Genomic DNA, 18,076 nt, shown 5'->3' on the forward strand with positions numbered 1-18,076 from the left:
CGGCGATTCCTCTACGGAGGTAAGGAGGTAGAAGGGTCCGTCAGCAGGACAGAGACTGCTTACCTAATCTTCACCCACCTGCCACCTACCCACTCCCTTTTCTGCCTTCTGCCTCAGCAATCCAACCTCAATGCGCATGCGGTTGAGCGGCCAAATGAACCCAAGGACCAGAAGAAATCTTACGCCAAACCCTTTTAATATAAGCTAAAGTGAAACAGACATCGGTATGCTATTAAATTATGTCCGCTCCAGCTAGTTTATTGAGACTCTTGTTCACATTCACATTGCCTTGATGGTGAGTGTCGCTCATATGCATCACGCGAACGCTTAACGTGTTGAAGGTGGCGGTGCTTATGGCGATGCTGGCGTTGCTGATAAGCGGCTGTTGGGATGCTGTCATCGACAGAGAGGCATATCCTTGAGCGGGAGCATTGAAATGGGCTCACCCGTTCGTCGGGCCTAAATGGTGGAAGCGTCATTCAGTGGCTTGGAGCCCGTCAAGAAGCGGGAGTGATGTACAATTTCTCGTGACCATGGCCCGCGACGGGCTTCAGACTGAGATGATCTCGAAGAATTGGTCCAGCAGCCGAGGATGATTTCTTGGTCGTAAATTCCAATTACGAGTAGGCCAGAAGACGGATGAACCATATGCGTGAACTGCCGTCTTTCCCGGGACTACAAGGTGCCTTTGACAAGATGATATAACCATAGAGTCTGTGGGATTCAGAAAGTCTCCATAACATGCCGCTCGAGTCTCGTATTTACAAAGTGAATTACTCGGGCAGCAAAATTCGAGCCGCCCTTATGGTGATAAGGCAACAGATTGACGTGTGTTTTGAGTTTGGCTGACCACGAGGAGAAGGTGGAGAGGGGTTAGGTAGAACGAGAATATATGACTCTGTCACAGGCATCAGAAGGTGTAGAAAGACGCAGTCTACTATCCGCACTCTCGTCCCCCCATCACGGCATCATTAGGCGCATTTGACTTGAGCCCACACTCTCTCCTCGAGGTAAGAATCCTTCCAGACAGGACAAGACAAAGTCAATCAACGAGATCGGGAGGATCTCCGCCGCCTATACATACATCAATCAATAGGGCGACTTATGGCAGAAGAGAGGGTGTTGAATTTAGGTCTGCTCCACTTATCCCAACCGTCTCTCGTCTCTTGCCGTCTCCACCATGGCAACTCGATCCGGTCCGGCAACTTACGCAGTAAGCGAACACCAACCATCTCACTCGTCCCACCCGTCTCACTCACGTCACCCGCCCTACATTCTCTCAATGATAGAAGCCCTAACCTTGCATTCGGCATCGTCGTCGTTGTACTTCATGTATGTCTGTACTACTCATCATAGATCCACGCTTCAGCACCGCATCGATATCGATGTGACGCGCGCCGTCGGATTCATTTTCTTCAGAGACCCAGGTGATGATGAGAGCACAGGCTGTGGGGAGACTGCTGCCCCCCTTTGCTCCACTTGGACAGAAGCGACCCCATCGGCGTTACCGCCTGTTCTGAATACATTGTGGAGCAGCTCATTACCATGATTCCATAAGCGTGGATCGAGAAGGTAGGCAAGGAAACCGGAGTTGCCATTAATACTTGGCCGCTGCCGACATTAGTGTGTTTGAGCGTTCACGGTTCTTCATATACAGAATGAAGGCCTTGGTACTGGGGGCCTATTATCTTGGAACGATGCTGCCAACTATAGAGAGAACCCGGGAGAAAGCAGTAGAAGAGCTTTCGAAAAGGGGGCTCAATCGCAAAAGATTTTGATGGTGTCAGGAGGAAGACCGGAAGGGGCTGGTGAGCTGGCGCAGGGAAGCCGGGCCATGGGTCTAACGAGTCATGGTTTTAATCTCTGTGGTGTGTTTGACGATATCAGCGCAAACGTACACATAATTGGACCACTTATGAAAGGCGTAGGTAAAGGAGAAGAGAGGAGAACGAGAGAGAGAAGACTACATCCTTCCTGTATCCAAGCTCATTGTCGTCGCTTTCAGGACGTCACCAAGGTCAAGCCTATTCTCGTGACAGAACAGCAATAAACAGGCCAGTTATGGCCGGGGAGTCCATCGAATCAAATATGTATGGCTCTGCAATCCTCAACAGAGTTTCGTCGCTTTGACTCATATTCTTACTGCCAAGACACAACATGATGTGAGAAGCTCAACGTTGCATGATGTTTCCCTGAAACACGAAATAAAGGCGATATCGCCAATGCCGATATGCCAGCAGAGAAGATCAAACCGAAAGACTCGACGAATAGAGCCCTTCGTGACAACAAGTTCTGCGTTCCCTCGAATTCAACGATACCGACATTAAGAAGCCCCAGACCAACGCAGAGGAGAAACCTCAAGAGATGGACTTCGGACTGGCCAAGACCAACGAGCTTGTAACCTTCGTGGGTGGCAGCGGAGGAGATGGAGGCGAAGACGAAGAGCCCTGGATGAACGACTGGGAGGCCGGTCAAGGCAAGCTTAGGAGTTGGTACAACAGGACCTTTGCGGACTGGATCGGGTGCGTGAGCGATGATGATGGCGCGGTGGACATGGGCCAGATAGACAAGCCGGGCGTCTCCTGGTAGTAAAAGCAGCATCCTTGGAAAATGGCCAGGGATGGTAGATTGGGTGGCGTACCAAATGCAGCTGTCTTGCAGTCTGGTGACACATACGATCTGCTTCTTTCGTCTTTGAACGAGCCAGATACTCCCTCAGCTACGGCTCCTTTAGTCGACGGCATCGACAATGACGGATTTATTCCTAGTGGCAGTGATCCCGCTAGCCTCGAGTTCCAGAAAGAGTACCGAGACGTTGCGGAGGGCTCGCAGCGCGCAACGAACAGCTCTACCACGGGCAGCGCTCCGCCACCAAAAGACAACATTGACGGTGACTGAGGTGCGTGGTGCCAAGGATTCCAACAGCGTAAGAAGGAGCTGACACAGGGCCATGGGAGGGATAGGAAAGAAAGGCCAAGGACAGGCGATTGAGTTGATGAGTTGGAGGAGGCTACCGATCGATGCAAGGTTATGCAGTTTGACTAGACATAGAATGAGATCAGAAGCGAAGCGTGGGGAACTGTGAGTAGAAGAGGAACGAAGAGTCTTTGTGATGCTGGCGGGGGTCATTGGGAGTCGTGGTTCCTGTATCATTGCTTGAAGGGGGTATTTCGAAGATGTAAAAGGCAGAAGAAATGATCAACTACGAGACTGTCCTCTGTGAACTGTAGACTGTCCGTTCTTCTTGTGCCTCGGACGTCTCTTATCAGCAGCCCCTGTGTTCTCGGTGACAATTTTGGCATTGTCGTCATGACCAAAGTCATCATACGAGTCAGACCGACCTTCGCTCATCACCATAAGCTCGAGGTCCATGGCGACGAATGCAGCTTCAGCCTCGATTGTCTGGTGAAGGCAAGGCCCCTAATGAGCCAACAAATCATTGAGACGCGTCCCAACTGTGTCAGCATGGGTTTCATGTCATGCGACTGATGACGAAGGAGGAGAAGGAGACATCGTCGGAGCCCTTGTGTATTTGATACCGCAAGGAGAACGTTTTGAGGATCGGCCGGATGGTATCGTGCATGATGTAGATCTCGTGTGGGATGAGTTGTTGATTTGCTCGAGAACTGCTCTGCAACCGTGCGAAGGGGTGCGGATAAAGGAGAAGGGGAGTCGATGCTAGGCTGCTGCTGCTGTTGCAATGAGGGGGGTTGTTGATGGGATGGAACTGAGCGGTCAAGGATACCGCTGTGATGGCTGTGACCACAGAGTTAGCTTCCTGGACAAGAAAGTGGAATAGGATGATATGTACACGTGCCAGCACCAGACTGATGCTGGGATGAAGCAGGCTGCTAATAAGAGGGACATATCGGATGGCCATATGAGTTTGGCATCGATGCTGTGTTCAATTTTGTTAGCTTTGAGTCGGGAAAGAACCGAACAAGAGTAGCGTACTTCATACAAGGCCCTTGGTGTATTGCTGTTGATCATTACTTCGGCCTGAATTGTAAGGGCTAGGCCTTCTTGCTGATCATGCAAATGCGTCGAAGGAGCACAGCCTTGTCAGAGGTTTTCAGGTTGTACATTTCGAGGAGAATGCCAAGGAAGTACGAATGCTGGGGCACATGCGGTGGTGAAGGCTGCTCTGGCCAGCGGTGGTACCACTACCGCCGCCACCAGCAGCGGCACCCCGCTGATTGCTGTAGGCCATGATCTCGCTGTTGCTGAGGCGGAGAAGAGCTATATTGTCAGTTCCCTCGGCTCCTCGACAAGAGTGACACATTACATGGCACGTACAAGAACCAGCTTGAGGCTGCTGCGGACGCTGCTGCGAAACGCACTATTGGTTTGACGGTTTTGACCATTGTGATGGCTGGATACCATTGTGGTTGGTAGAAAACCAGCCGGTGAAAAGTTGTCGGTTTGGCATAAGGCCGGAGTGTTTGCGGGCTTTCGCTATCGGAAGTGGCAATTGAGAGCTGCGGTGTAGGCCTCATGGAAGTTGCAACGTAAATATAGAAAGTCGGAGGAGCAGGCCTCATAGGGACCGCAAGGTAGATAAAGAGAGTCGGAGGAGCGTATGGCCGCTGCGCATGGGATAGGGATGAGGTCGGATCAGATGCGTGGAGTCCCGCTGGCAGCTTTTAGGGGATTAATAAGAGCCAAGAGCAGAGCGGGATACCTACAGAGTCCATAATCAAGCCAGCGACGGCCAAAGGACTCGCCCTTCAACCTCAGGAGCTTTTCTTTGGGTCTCTTGTGACAAAGAGATTGAAGTATGGGAGGACACAAAGCCAAAGAGCTGTGGCTTGTGATAGAGGCTGAGCGTGCGTTTTGGAAGTACTCGGTGTAGGTGTCGTTGAGTTCCTAGATGCGGTGCTTGCTTGTGTCTGGAAGGGACCTCCACGTGTCATCGGCGACGCTTTGAGGATCGGCATCGGTGGCATTTGGGACTCGGCAATGATGTCTTTGACGTATTCAGGTATGATGAGTGCGACGATGAGGTTAACGAGTGAGGATAGGGGGGACTTATTAGATCTCTGACCAGTTGGCAGGAAAGGTGGACTTGGAAGCCGGTCAGGGCCATACCTTCCACTTACACACCACTTCTGAAGAATCGCAGGTTCTGCCCACTTCCTCCTTCTTCCACCTCCAAACGTAGTAAGAAACACCACTTGTTTGACCCTTCCTGCCAATCGTGCGGGTACACTGCTGACGTTTGTGACAACAGAAAGCCTCAGTGACTTTTTTTCCAGAAGTAGAAAGCACTGCGAATTGGGAGGAAAAGGAATGGGGCGGGGGGATGCGGGAACGTGGAAAGCGGAATGCCCAGCTGCGATGGACGGTGAAGGAAGAAGGTGGTTCCACAGCAGCCAGAGAAAGCTTGAGTTGTCCCTCCCAATTCGTCCCGGGAACACTGAATAACTTTGAACAAACAACATTATCCAGATACAAACACGTGCGGCCGCGGCCTCCCTCCCCCGCGACCAAGTTTGGCCCTCACGATAACAATGAAACCGCTTTTACGATACATGCCAGCCCGAATCAACGAATCTGCTGAATTCCACGAAGTCGTCGCTTGCCCAATTGATCCATGCGACTCTACACCTGCCATTGATGGCGATAGCTAAGCTGGCAATGCATAGACTTGATAGTCAAGGTCTTTGGATTTTATCATTTGCCAGGACGACTTCAGACGGTCGATCAGAACGTCTTAATCCTACGCCACAACCTCATCGAGACCGAGTCTGAGAAGCTTGCCATGGGAGCTCACAAAATGGACTTTTTGGACTTGAGCCATTCTTGCGGCCGTCTCTCATCCATGATCTTGAATGTTAGGCTTACGTTTGAAGGCATCCTTGACGCCACCATCCTGTTATCCAGTCTGTCGAGCTCCTTGCACTAGCTGCCGTTTTCCCCAGGGTGTTGATACAGCGCCGCACTCGGCTTCACTCTACGCCTGTCATCGAGGTCTGGCTGGCGATGTTTCTCTCCTTCAAGTACTCTTTGGACAAGCGGGGCTTATTTCTCGCCTCGCCCCATATTATCATCAGTTTTCGTGTTCTGATTCCGATGCTTAGCGACCTTAGCCATGAAGGATTTGTCTCCATGCCATCTGTCAGCGTCTTCCATCTATTACCTGAGTCTTCCAGGCTTTAGCTCAGTGTTTTCACACATGAGGCCTATCCTGACTTATTTTCTGTTGCTACGGCGCCCTATTCTCAGCATAATCTGCATCAATTCTGACAGGTGACCTCAGAGCGGCTTTGATATTTGTTCCAAGTCGTCTCTCTCTTTTAGACAGGCAGAGATGGCAGATGATCCCTCAGCATGACTTTCGAATTCTGCTTCACTAACCTTGGTACAGTTTTTATGGAAGTCGCTCATTCTCTGAGCTTGCGTCAGGGTGGCTGGCTGTAGCCCGTAGTACATCTGTGTGTTTTCCATCCCAACCTTCCTGAGAAACCATTATCTTTTCAGAACCCGCTGCCTTGGATCTCGACGTACACGAGTCCTGCTTGCTGGACAGAATGTCTGGACTGATGCCGCTCCCGGCCAGTGGGTAAGAAGACCACCGTTCTGATTGAAGGCGAACATGATCAAATAGAGGATCTTCCTTGTCACGCTCAGAATGTGTCTGGAGGTACGTTCTCGCATATTTCTATTCCAACAGAAAGCTTTGCTGCCCAAAGCTGTCTGCCGTTCTTGTTCTTGTTGTTGTTCGGCAAGGCCTTGCTGGCTGCCACCTCGGTTGATTCCTGGGCAGAAGCCAGTACATGCCATTCGAGTGAGCTGGTTTCAAATCACCGGTTCCATTTTTGAAGCCTTGATACAGGCTATGCTTATGGATAGAGAGCTTTTCCTTCGGCACTTTGCCTGCGAGCTTTGCTGTCAGACTGCTTGATCGTTTCGGTTTGCCTCGCTCTGGGCATGCCATCCCTTTCTTCTCTTGTCCTTTGCATGGCCTCGAGCTGAGCGATTTATTGTCTCAACTACCCTTTTACCCCTTGCCGTGTTTGTCCTGCGGTTGGTGGTTCAGCGGGTCAGGCCAGGAAGTTTGTAAGGTCAACATTCAGCCTTCTCTAGCCATCCAAGCCAGTATGGCTTTCTCGTACGTCACATTGCTGTCCGCCCCTTGATTTCTATTTTGATGCCATGATCCGGAGTTGCTTGATGTTGATATTTGAGCTTTTAATGTCCGCTTGAGCTGCCTCTCGAATTCGCTTCTATTCTCCATGGCATTCCTTCTCTGCGTCTCATAGGTTTCCAGCCGGGAATGCAAATATTTGAGACTATCGACCAGCCTTGTCTGTTCTTTCGCCGCGATATCGGCTTGAGCCATCCGATCTTTCTATGCAACAAGTATGGTTTGACTCTTTTGCTAAGCTGTCCAGATTCTTGAGCTTTGTATTTAACCTTCAGACACATTATTTGACTCGCCTAGTGACGGTGTGTCTAGTGGTTTTGCATCATTGGCGAAGTCAACTCCTTCAGTGTGTGCCTTTGTTCGGGCCTGCAACCTTGTCTACCCTTCCAAGGATGCATCCAATCAATCAGAAAGCTACTGGAATTTGCTATCCAGTCTACCGTGAGAGTGACCGTCGGCTTCTATGCACTCTTCCAAAACAATAATCCCTTCCGTATCTTAGTTCTAATCCGCTATGAGGCCGTCATCTGACTGCTTATGATGCCATAGGTCCAAAATAATCTTGGCGATTTGTTCCAACCGAATTGCTTCATTTTGCTACCAGTTACTCATGTCACCATCCCGATCCTTGAGTTATTGCTTTATTTTTCCAATCTAATCGCGTCTGCGCGCCTGCTCGGCTTATTGACGAATCTCCGTTTCTCAATGTTCGAAAAGTTATTTCCTGAACATATTCAGCCATGACTCTAGGTCAGACAATCTTGTGGTCTTCTTCTTGTACATCCATCATGCCATCGTCACTTTCAGCAGCTTGGGAAAAATCCATCTCCATCGGGTCTGTTCGGTAGCTGATATCCACAAATCTGTTGCCATTTCTGTTTCGGGCCTTTCAACTTGTGGCAGCTCAATAAAATGATTTCGGTTCTTGAGGAAAGCAATAATGAATACTGTTATTCGTTGCGGTCGCTTAGAGGTGAGTGGTTAGTTGCTCAACCTTGCGCTGGGCTAAGCTCGGTCAGTTTTCCAGTTCTAGACTTTCTGCCATTGCCCTCGATTATCACCCATCAAACACGCTCAACCAATTCTCAACTTTGCTGCCTGCAGGCGTGACATTAGCGTCTAGCGCCCTATACGTCTCTGAGATCGCTCGAGACCACAGCATGAGACCATCAATGTCTTCGAGTGGACTCCAAGCGACTATTTGTGTGTTCTCCGATGGCCTGGCAGCAGTTTAAATATGTATCCATCGAACTTGGGAAAAGACGCGGAATAGACACATAAAGCTTCCACCTCCTTTTATCCCCCACTGGATCCGCAATCCTTCCCACTCTCACCGACCCGGTTGGGACTTGAGACTTTCATGTATCGAAGCCCAATATAAGACTCCCAGCGAGTTCAGAGTAATGTCCTGGCGAGTCTTGTCGAGAAGATAAGCCTCCGGCGATCTCGTTGTTCTTGCAATCACGGTTGTTTACGTCTTGCTCCAAGAGATGTGGGTTCTAAGCCCTGGATGTGGGCAGATTGCCTGTGCACATCAAGACCAGTCGTTCGCTTCCCTTCACCTGCTTATCATCGTCACACACATCACATACTCCGTCCTGGATGAAATTTCCCAGGCCTCATGGTCTACGAGAGGCTGGCCGGTAATTCGGGGACTGGCGGAGAGGACTTTCTCGCGGGGACGATGCAAGAGCCAAACAAGCCGCCTCATGTGTTGTCTCAATATCATGGTGGCGCCATTTTATGCTGCTGCGTACTTAAAGCATGGCAGGCACATTGATCGATGCTTCAAGCTCCACGCGAGTGTTTAAGCAACTCGCCAAAGCTGAAGTGACCTCATGGGCAATGAATCCCATCATGATTCTCAGGGATTAGTCTTGTCCTGAGATGGTGCTTACCTAAGCTGCCGCTGACATCAGAAGAGGGGCGGGAAGGACCAATCCTGAACAGAAGTGGATCCTTTGTGGAGTCAAGATGCTGGGAATCAATGGAGAAGGAACCAAGGCGGAAGACGGCCTGTAAGAAAATAGCAAACTGCCTGTGGCACGCCGAGGCACGCAGAGGCAACTAGAGGCAAATAGAGGTGAGCAGGCACGATGAGAGACAAAGTCGATTCCGCTCGACACACCCAACAAGCACTACCACCACTTTTATCACCAGAACAGGTATCTTGAGGTTCCTTCAGAAAGAGTGTATCCTTTTACGTATACGAGAAATATGTTGATGGAAAGGGTAGAGTGTCGTATTATCCGCGGGGTGTGCGCACGTAGCCGAAGGACGGTCGTTCGTGTTTGCTGTATGGTCATGGTTTCCTGGCTGTTCTGTCATCCGATTCACTCAGGAGGAGCCGAGGCGCAGTTCAGACCCCGATTGCACGGTGCCCGATCTGCCTTAGAGAGGCCTCAAAGGGGGGGGGGGGGGGGGCGGGAGAGGGGGTGTTTGTTATTTTTTTTGTGGTGGTTTTTGTTGGTGGCGTTGTTGGCCGTCAGCTTGGGGGGGTGGGGGGGGGGCGGTGTGCGGCGGCGCCGCGTGGGGTCGGAGTGGCTTGGAGGGAGGGGGGGGGGGGGGGGGGGGGGGGGGGGGGGGGGAATGTCACGCCCGGGAGAAATGAGTAGCAGCCCGTATCTTCCAGGTTAAGGTAGTTATGATAGTACCTTAGTGATGAAAGAGGTGCTTGCCCGTCTAAATGAGAGATGGCAGGAACTTGATGTTGTCACCCATCTCATTTGGCAGGTGCTCAAAGCACTCCGTAAGGTGGGCACCTGCCTGAGTACGTAGGCAGCTTGAGAAGTGAGGCAGGGATCAGGCCAGGTACTGTACGTTCCTACCGTTACGGATTGAAGATGCTCAAAGTTTTGACTGTGCTCTTTCCTGCTTGAAATTGACAAAGTCCAGCTGATGCTTGTGGCATGCTCCTGCTAGATGTTCATCTCATCCATGGAAGATTCAGGGCAGTCGGCTAAAACGGTGAATCTAGAAGGAGGCCAGGGCCACACCAATGGTCTTTCCACTCACAGACACTCTCTGGAGGACCACCTCTGGAACAATCCTTGGTTTCGCCCAACTCCCCCTCTTCGCAATTCTTCCTCTTCCCACCTCCATACCCAGCACTGCGCACCACTTTATTGGCCCTTCGTGCCAACCGTACAGTTGCGCTGCTGATGTTCACTTCTTCTTTTCTCGCTCTACCTCTCTCTCATACCTGCAACTGGCACATCGCCAATCCCGATGCGGCCAAATAAGTGGAGTAAGACGCATATGGCGTTCTTCCTGTTCCAATGCAAGGTCCTGATCATCATGTATGAGTTCCAGTTTGGAATAAATGCCGGTGTAATGCGGTTTGTCCCGAGAGGTAAACCGTTCTCGTCTGCGCCTCTAGTGTGAATGGATTAACTGAGGATCGTGGCAGGCATTCACTACAGTATTCCTATCACAGTATTCGTAACGGAGGCAAGCCTTTCCTATTTGCGTGACTGCATTTTGAGGACGAATGAATCGACTGATGATCGCGTAGACTTTGGAGATCCGTTGCCCGCTAGTTGTCGTTTTCGCAACTCGGGAACATGCGGCCAAGACATGTTGCCGACGCTCAACTGCTCCCAGTCTGACACCGTAAGTGTGCGTGCCCGTTGGTTTCGTGGCAGGCATGCTCACTGAGGGCCTCGTCGAGGACCATCGACCTTCCTTTTTCTCGCTCTACCCCTCTCACAACCATTGAGCGGATGACACCAGTGCCGATGACCTCCGACTCGACCACCACAGGACCGCAAGTCCGTATAGTGCCGTCCATTCTCTGATTTCCTCCCTTTTCTTGGAATTCACAAAACCACACAGGCCGCGCATTTTGGAGCTGCTCGTTTGCGTTGTTGTTGGAGGACGGGCCTAGGAAGTCATTTCCCTGCTTTGCGACGGCTTCCACACTTGCAGCTGGCCCATCGCCAATCATCATCGTGTTGCTTCCTCCATCAAAACTCACACGCGCAAGCACATTATCCCCAAGACGCACATATTAAGACGCAGAAGAGAGGTCTCGCACCCTGTCGAGAAGCCTAAGGTCAACGAGACGAAGTCCTGCGGACAGAACCAATCACGAGCCTTCTCGAGCAGCTCGACACCGCACCCGAGAGCACGGTTGAGACATTGGCTGTTGTCAACAATACGACAGAGGTAGCGGCAGCAACATAGACGGAGGCACTCCAGATTAGCCAGAGAGATCGCAAGCCAACTCGAGCGACTCGACACTGTCCCTAACGCAGAGGTTCAATATTATACCTAACGGTATAATCGACCCGAACTGAAGGTCAACGCGATGAGACGACGTCCTATGGGATGGAGCTCATCGCGAGGCACCTCAAGCGGCTCGATACCGCACCCAACGGCACGGTCGACGAGACGACATCCACCTTGCCCGAGCCTGTCGTGAGACCACTCCAAAGCGTAAAGCAAGTGAGATCTCAACTCCCACACTTTTTGAGGAGATAATCGAAGCGAACATAACAGCGTTGCAACCGGGGCGCAAGCAATTGCAGAACAGCCCATGATTGGTTCCATTACTTCAGAGCCCACACCGGAGGCACCTCCAAGCTGCTCGACATCGTAGCTAACCGAGCGCCTCGTTATTCTATCTAACGGTGTAATTGACCCGGACCAAAGGTCGACGATACGACGTTCTACGCGTTCGAGCCCATCGCAAGCCATCCCGAGCAGTTTCGAACTATTCTCAACGGCATAGTCGACCGGAATCGATCGAGATCATCTCAAGCTACCTCGAGAGGCTATCAGAAACATCACCAGATGAAGGATAGCTAGCTGGAACGAACTAGTTTTGTCTCACTCCCTGGTACGTCATCTCGTCGCTTTGCTAACTACTGCGGACTCTCCTGCCATCAAGTGACATCGGCTGACTTTTGTGATGGCGGACTTAGCACAAAAGCACTGATCAGTGTCGGCATACATGTCAGTAGGGCAAGCCTTTCGGTCGGTACGAAGCTCAATCATCGTGGTATTGAACTGGGTATGTGTGCTGAAAGAGGATGTTGGTGGGCAGAGCTCACGATTCCTCCATTGGGTGTAAGTGGGTGGAAGGGCCCGTTTGAAACGGCCCGAATCAAATACCACGACCATGGAGCTGCCAGAGAGTCTTAAACGGCAAGTTGATGAGTAATATTTTCTGCAACAGCCCGCTTTGCCTGTTGCACGGTGCAAGTTGTTGGCAAACCGTACTGACGAAGATGTGCTCACAAAGTCGTGCTCGATTGCAACATGCACATCAACAACAGCTGATGTAGGCGCCCTTTAGCCCTTGCGGGGTGGAACCGACGTCAAAAGATTCATCATTATCATCATCATCATCATCATCATCATCATCATCATCATCATCCACGTCATCATCATCGTCCACAACATCATCATAGTCATCATTTTCGTCATCATCAACATGCACATCAACAACCACGGTGCTACTCAAAGAACTTCTCGCGACCGAGGCCGGAGCGCAGCCGACAGCGCAAAAGGAGAAAGTAACAACGACAACATGAGGGAAGGCGAGTAACTCTTTTGCAGACTCTTGGCTGGAGCATGTCATCAGGCCTAGCGAGTTGGGCACGTTTGAGGTCCTTGCGGCTATTCAAGGGCTCATGACCTGGACAACAAAGCAACTGACCTTGGGTCAAGGCCATTGCCCACCGCGGCCGAGCCGTAATCGACAGCGCAAAAGAAGAAACGAATGACGACGACGATAGGAGGCAGGACAACCGATATAGAGCGAGGGGCCACGACCACGAGCAAGAAGGAGGAGTTGTCACCGAAGGAGAAGGCCGCGCTGGCAGCGCACATAATCAATGTTGCCCTCAAGTCACTGACCGAGGCATCTGGGTCTGCAGGAGTTGTAGTGTAAAATCAGCGCTGAAGGAACATGGTTGCAGAAACTTACCCGACCAGCAGACGATGACTTGTCCGTCTCTGACAGCTTATCCAGGTGCTTTGAGTAAACGAAGAGGAGTGGTGGAAGAGAATCCGTCGGGAGTGAGGATACTGTTACACATTCTTCTTGGTTGCTCACTTTTCTTGGTACAAGCGCTTCGTGTGAATAAAATGAGATTGGTGTTCCTGTCTACCACTGCCATTTCCATGAGTGAGTTGGTGCTTGGGGATGGGATCATTGGTTATCGCTTATCTGATCAGAGATAAGTGAGAGTCGGCTGCAGCACAGCGGCGGCACTTAATGGGCACCTCATCTTCTTCCCCGGATCCACCGGTCATCCCAGGAACAGTATGGTAGAGTACGGAGTAGGCTGGCTGTCAAGGCTGGGTAAGGTGAGTGAGCTGCGAATGTCCATCTCGGTCTCCCCCCGCTGGTGCAAGGTAATTACCTTAGCCATCACGAATCATGGCAATCACTCACAGGCATCATATCTGTCCAGGATGCTCCTGCCCATGATACCTTACGCGGTTGTGGGTCATTATCTTTGACACCGTGCTGGTTGCACCTGGTCACCTAAGGTGCTTTGTGAAGAAGTCCATGTTCCTACTCCAGTTCTAGCACATACTACTGCTCTGTGGCGCTGTTCGAGCTCGCCAACTTCTTGCACAAGTGGCAGTCATGGCAGTCGTAGCTACCTTTATCTAACGTACCTGAAGGTATTGGAATATTGATAGCAGAAAAGAGGCTTCCGGCAAGGTGCCCGGTCTGGGTCGCTTCAAACGGCCCTTCCACTCACGCACCTACTTCCACTTTTCATCCAGTCATGTCAACAAAGCCTCCTTCCACATCTGTTTTACTACGCAGTCCAATCAATCCCAGATGATTGAGCTTCGCACCGGCTGAAAGGCCTTCTCCTACTTACGTTTATCTTATACCACCAATCGTCAGTGCTTGAAATCGCACAACTTCGCATGGCCAGGGTACTCATCAGAAGAGCAAGGTGCGTCAACATTTTAGATAGAGAGACCCAATGGCAGTATCGCGACTGGCTCTGTGCCTTCGAAATCGGAAGAATCCTGCTTGAAGATCACCCAGCTTTGCCCACCATGGCACCGAGACTGCCCGCCCCCTTCGATGCTCGGATGATGGCCCAGGGGCAACTCATGAAGGCGCTATTGATACCAAGAGCAGGCCATGCATCGACGATCCCGCGTTTTGTCCACGGAGATCGCTCGCCCCCTTCGACGCTCGGACGACGCGAAAGCCAGAGGCAAGCTACGAGACGAAATCTTACCATGCGAGATTTTCTCAACCCACCAAGGAAGAATCACGTCGTCAAACCCTCCTTCATCGTCCATCACACCCCATTTTCACTAACAACTCGTAGCAGAAGTATCACTTTCACAAGACTCCAGCACGCAACGCTGGCAGCAGTCGGAAAGCATTCTGATATGCCAAATGACGTCCTTCCGCCAGAAAACCACCGACAAGTCCTCCTCCTCCAGCATTTCCCATACCATTTCCTCCGTCAAGCCAAGACTTCGACGGAGAACTGTCACGTGAACAACCTCCATCTTTTTTACCAAAGTAATCTCTCAACACCAAGTCTCCTCCATTGGCCACTCCGACGGCAAGCCTCCTCCAATCACCTCGACGATAAGGACAAGAGCCTTGCCACCTACTCGCGTGGTTGAAGTCGGAACATGATACAGGAGGCAAGTCAACCAGCGAACGTATACGCCTCTCAGGCTTCGGCTCAGGGGACATACGAGTGATTGCAGACGAGAAGTGGGCTACTCGACCAAGATCAGGGAGAACAACAGTGCGAAGGAGGTCGTAAGATGTGTCAGCATTTGGAGGGAGGGGTCAAAGCTCATGTATATCTTCATATCGCAAACAACCAGGTGTCAGCGCTGTTCAGGCACAGGGGTATCCCGATTAACATGCTCACAGAAGCAATCATTGTGTCGTTTAGGATCTCTCATTCATAATCGTGTGCGATAACACTTTCTGGTTCATTCCTCTGCCTGCCTCTGTACCGTGCACCATTTGCATGCCTGGCCTAGAGCTGCGGCGGAGCTTCTCGCCTTCAATCTCTAGTTATACAATGCCTGTCAAGTCTCGTGAACCTCACCCCACGGTACTGTGGTTGTTGGAGTTTGACGGCAGAAAAATGAATTCATCAAGTGGCCCGGCCGGTGCAAACGGCTCTTCCATCCCTCTACTTATGCCCAACGGAAGAATCGTGGCTCTGTCCACCAACGCCTTTCTTCTATACCATGTGCGCAGTCGAAATCCACTGTTGGACTTCGTACCGGCCGAAAGACTTGCCCTGCTGACGTGTATAGCAACAGTAATCGTCCTCATAGCCTCGAGATTACTTGAATAACAGTTCGAAAACCGCCTCCATGTCCTGTTGCGTATGCAGGTACAATTGTGTTCCATGTCATCCATGGGGTGCGGCAACAAAGTTATCAACGTGTTGAGGATGCGACACACAGACGCGCAAACCATGAGTGGTGGGGCTGTTGGTATCCCTATTACAGGGTAGTTGGTTCGAACCGTAGTTGACGAAGAGATCAATTGAACTATATGAATATCTGCGTAGTAGGTGTAAAAAGGAGGTTCCAACCGTAGGTTGGGCTGGCTACGATAATCGTAAATAGGGCCCCCAATTGGCCCCTGCGCAGTCGGCTGTATGCCGCGGTCGAATTGGACTTCCAATCCGACAGGGGCGGTTGGTGCTGCTCGTGACTCGGCTGGCGACGGCCATTGCCCTCGTCGACATATGGGAGGATACTTAAGTCGGAGATGGACGTCCCGACGCACGAGTCCGTCTCAACCTAGGCCTAAGACTCGGTTCAAGATCAAGGTAGGCATTTCCAGGGCGAGGACCACGCATTTGACGTTATACGGGAACGAGGGGGCATGTAGTTCCGGGTATCGCCCAAGGAGATTCCCGCCTAGTACCTAGCCTTAGTGCACATCATCAAGTCGACCATGAAGACGGAGAATATAGCAGTATGAGGTCCCTGAGGAGGATGATAACAACCTGATACAAAGTCCCTAGGGAGATAGCATAAAGATGCTCGTTCTCGTATTCTGACATCGTTTCGTAGAGAATATAGCTTTAGGACGCGACGTATGACTCACTATCCAAAAATCCGCACATTAAACCATCTGGCATCTTTATCACGGGGTACATTCCCCCGTAGGACTTCTCGGAATATTTCCCAAACGTAAAGTTGAGGTACGTTTAGTAGGCATTAGTGGCCGTAGTATCAATCTTGACGCCGTACGGGCAATGTTGCGTGCAGTTTCTGCTGTCGTGGTGACGCCGGAGCCGTAGCCGCCATAAAATCAGGCCCCTGGGCTCGACGTTGAACTTGACCTGGGCGGACGCGGTCCTGGGGCGCTCAGCCATCCACCAAAATGTACCTGCCCCTGCCCATAGATACTTGTCGGCCTCTGTGGTGACGCTTCTGTAACCGCGTCTCCGTCATCGTTCTCCTCCTCCTCTCGTCAGTCACAGTCGTTTACAAATCAGGGGCGTGGCGACATTGCATACTCGGCATGGGAGTCTTGTCAACAAGCCCTCCATATCATCTATCTGCATCTCCCGGTCAAAGGTCATATCATCTATTAAGATAATTCCGAGCGCCGGTCTACTGTCCGCAAAGAAGTTGGCCTTTTACCTGATGTCGGCTGTCGGGGTCCTGCGTCGAGGTCTCGTTCCACCTAATATCTGGCACGTGACCATGAGGCTGGCTCACGCGGCTGCGGGTAGAATCGAAAGTCGCGGAATCATGACCAAAAGTAAGCAGTGTTTAGACAGAATTTCAGACATCTCATATTTCGATTCCTACAATGACAAGGTAAAAAGAGGAGAGGATCATTGTCGATCATGAACTTGGAATGTTACCAAAGGCTAACAGGGCGTGCACAGTAGTCTTTGTCATAACGCAATGGCCTCACGCATCGTGGAGTCGTTTGGGGAAGTGGACCTGACCCAAAGGCATTGGAAGTGAGCAGTGCCCCAGCTGCCCGATCCAGCAACAGTGGTGACGCTAATTGGTTGGCAGCAGGAAGAGGTGGTCTGGGTGGCTGCCGCCACACACAGCCACAATCCAAAATCTCCCAATAATTTGGGTGTTTTTTGCAAAATCTCCCAATCTCCCGCTCGGGGCAGGAGGTTCATCCGGCGTCCACCCGGCGCGCCTGCCCCCACAAAAAAGGAGGTACGTACTACAGAGCCACACCAATGGCTAGAGGAACCCACTTTGCACCTGCAGGGCAGAGCAGGATGGTTCCCAGTGCGACCAGCGGGAAAGGAAAGTGAGAAATGGTCGGGTACCTACCTTACTGTTCATGGGAAGGGACTTCTTCACCGGCAACCGCGAAAGCACGTGATTGCGCGCTGTTCCTCTCTCCACGGAGTATTTGGTCCGGAATTGTCTTCAGCACGTTCCTCTTCCACCGCCTCGCCAAAGCGCGTCTCTGAGACTAACACGCGCGTTGCAGACCACCACGGTCAACTCCATGGGCTTGTTGACGATGGCTCTTTCAAACCTCATTGTGTAGCCCCGCTTTCTTCATCATCTCTACGGTCAACGCCATCAATGCCTCGACCGACTCGCACTTGCATAGTAGCAGCCCCGGCGTCTCGTTCAGCACGATCCTCCGTGGTTATGCTCCGCCTCCCAGCTTCACTGTATGCTCCAGACGCGACCTATTCACTATTCGCGTCATGGAAGCTTGATGCATTCAGGTGAGCCGCAGGTGTCAGGACCCGCAGATGTCGGCTACTTCGTGTGTTCAAGATGTGGACCGCGTCATCCTACGGATTGTTGCAAGTACCCGTGTGCTCCATCGTTCTAGCTGGACTAGACTGACGAGAGACACAGCACGCAGATGTCCGCAACAAAGCACAGACGAGCGCCATCATCAAAACCTTTGACTAATGACTACCACACGGACGACATCTAGTTGAACCACTTCGCCAAGTG

The 18,076-nt window shown here is 51.4% G+C and overlaps 4 protein-coding genes across 4 annotated transcripts; 2 read left to right on the top strand and 2 right to left on the bottom strand.

Annotated features, from left to right (window-relative positions):
- Nucleotides 1–2,364: 2,364 nt before the first annotated feature.
- CABS01_11730 (uncharacterized protein) lies at nt 2,365–2,898 on the top strand (the record flags this gene model as incomplete). Its single annotated transcript, XM_060545084.1, has 2 exons — nt 2,365–2,585; nt 2,769–2,898. The coding sequence occupies 2 exons, from the start codon at nt 2,365–2,367 to the stop codon at nt 2,896–2,898; spliced, it is 351 nt and encodes a 116-aa protein (XP_060397201.1).
- Nucleotides 2,899–3,198: 300 nt separating this feature from the next.
- Nucleotides 3,199–4,364, bottom strand: CABS01_11731 (uncharacterized protein; the record flags this gene model as incomplete). Its single annotated transcript, XM_060545085.1, has 4 exons — nt 3,199–3,402; nt 3,494–3,756; nt 4,111–4,223; nt 4,297–4,364. The coding sequence occupies 4 exons, from the start codon at nt 4,362–4,364 to the stop codon at nt 3,199–3,201; spliced, it is 648 nt and encodes a 215-aa protein (XP_060397202.1).
- An 8,052-nt stretch (nt 4,365–12,416) lies between these two features.
- Nucleotides 12,417–13,584, bottom strand: CABS01_11732 (uncharacterized protein; the record flags this gene model as incomplete). Its single annotated transcript, XM_060545086.1, has 3 exons — nt 12,417–12,717; nt 12,810–13,023; nt 13,551–13,584. 3 exons carry the CDS (start codon nt 13,582–13,584, stop codon nt 12,417–12,419), a joined length of 549 nt encoding a protein of 182 aa, XP_060397203.1.
- Nucleotides 13,585–17,331: 3,747 nt separating this feature from the next.
- CABS01_11733 (uncharacterized protein) lies at nt 17,332–18,031 on the top strand (the record flags this gene model as incomplete). The annotated part of the gene is made up of 3 exons (XM_060545087.1): nt 17,332–17,405; nt 17,652–17,781; nt 17,975–18,031. 3 exons carry the CDS (start codon nt 17,332–17,334, stop codon nt 18,029–18,031), a joined length of 261 nt encoding a protein of 86 aa, XP_060397204.1.
- Between the last annotated feature and the right edge of the window lie 45 nt (nt 18,032–18,076).

This window comes from Colletotrichum abscissum, assembly GCF_030869225.1.
Source record: "Colletotrichum abscissum strain IMI 504890 chromosome Unknown Scaffold_33.1, whole genome shotgun sequence".
Lineage (NCBI taxonomy): Eukaryota > Fungi > Ascomycota > Sordariomycetes > Glomerellales > Glomerellaceae > Colletotrichum > Colletotrichum abscissum.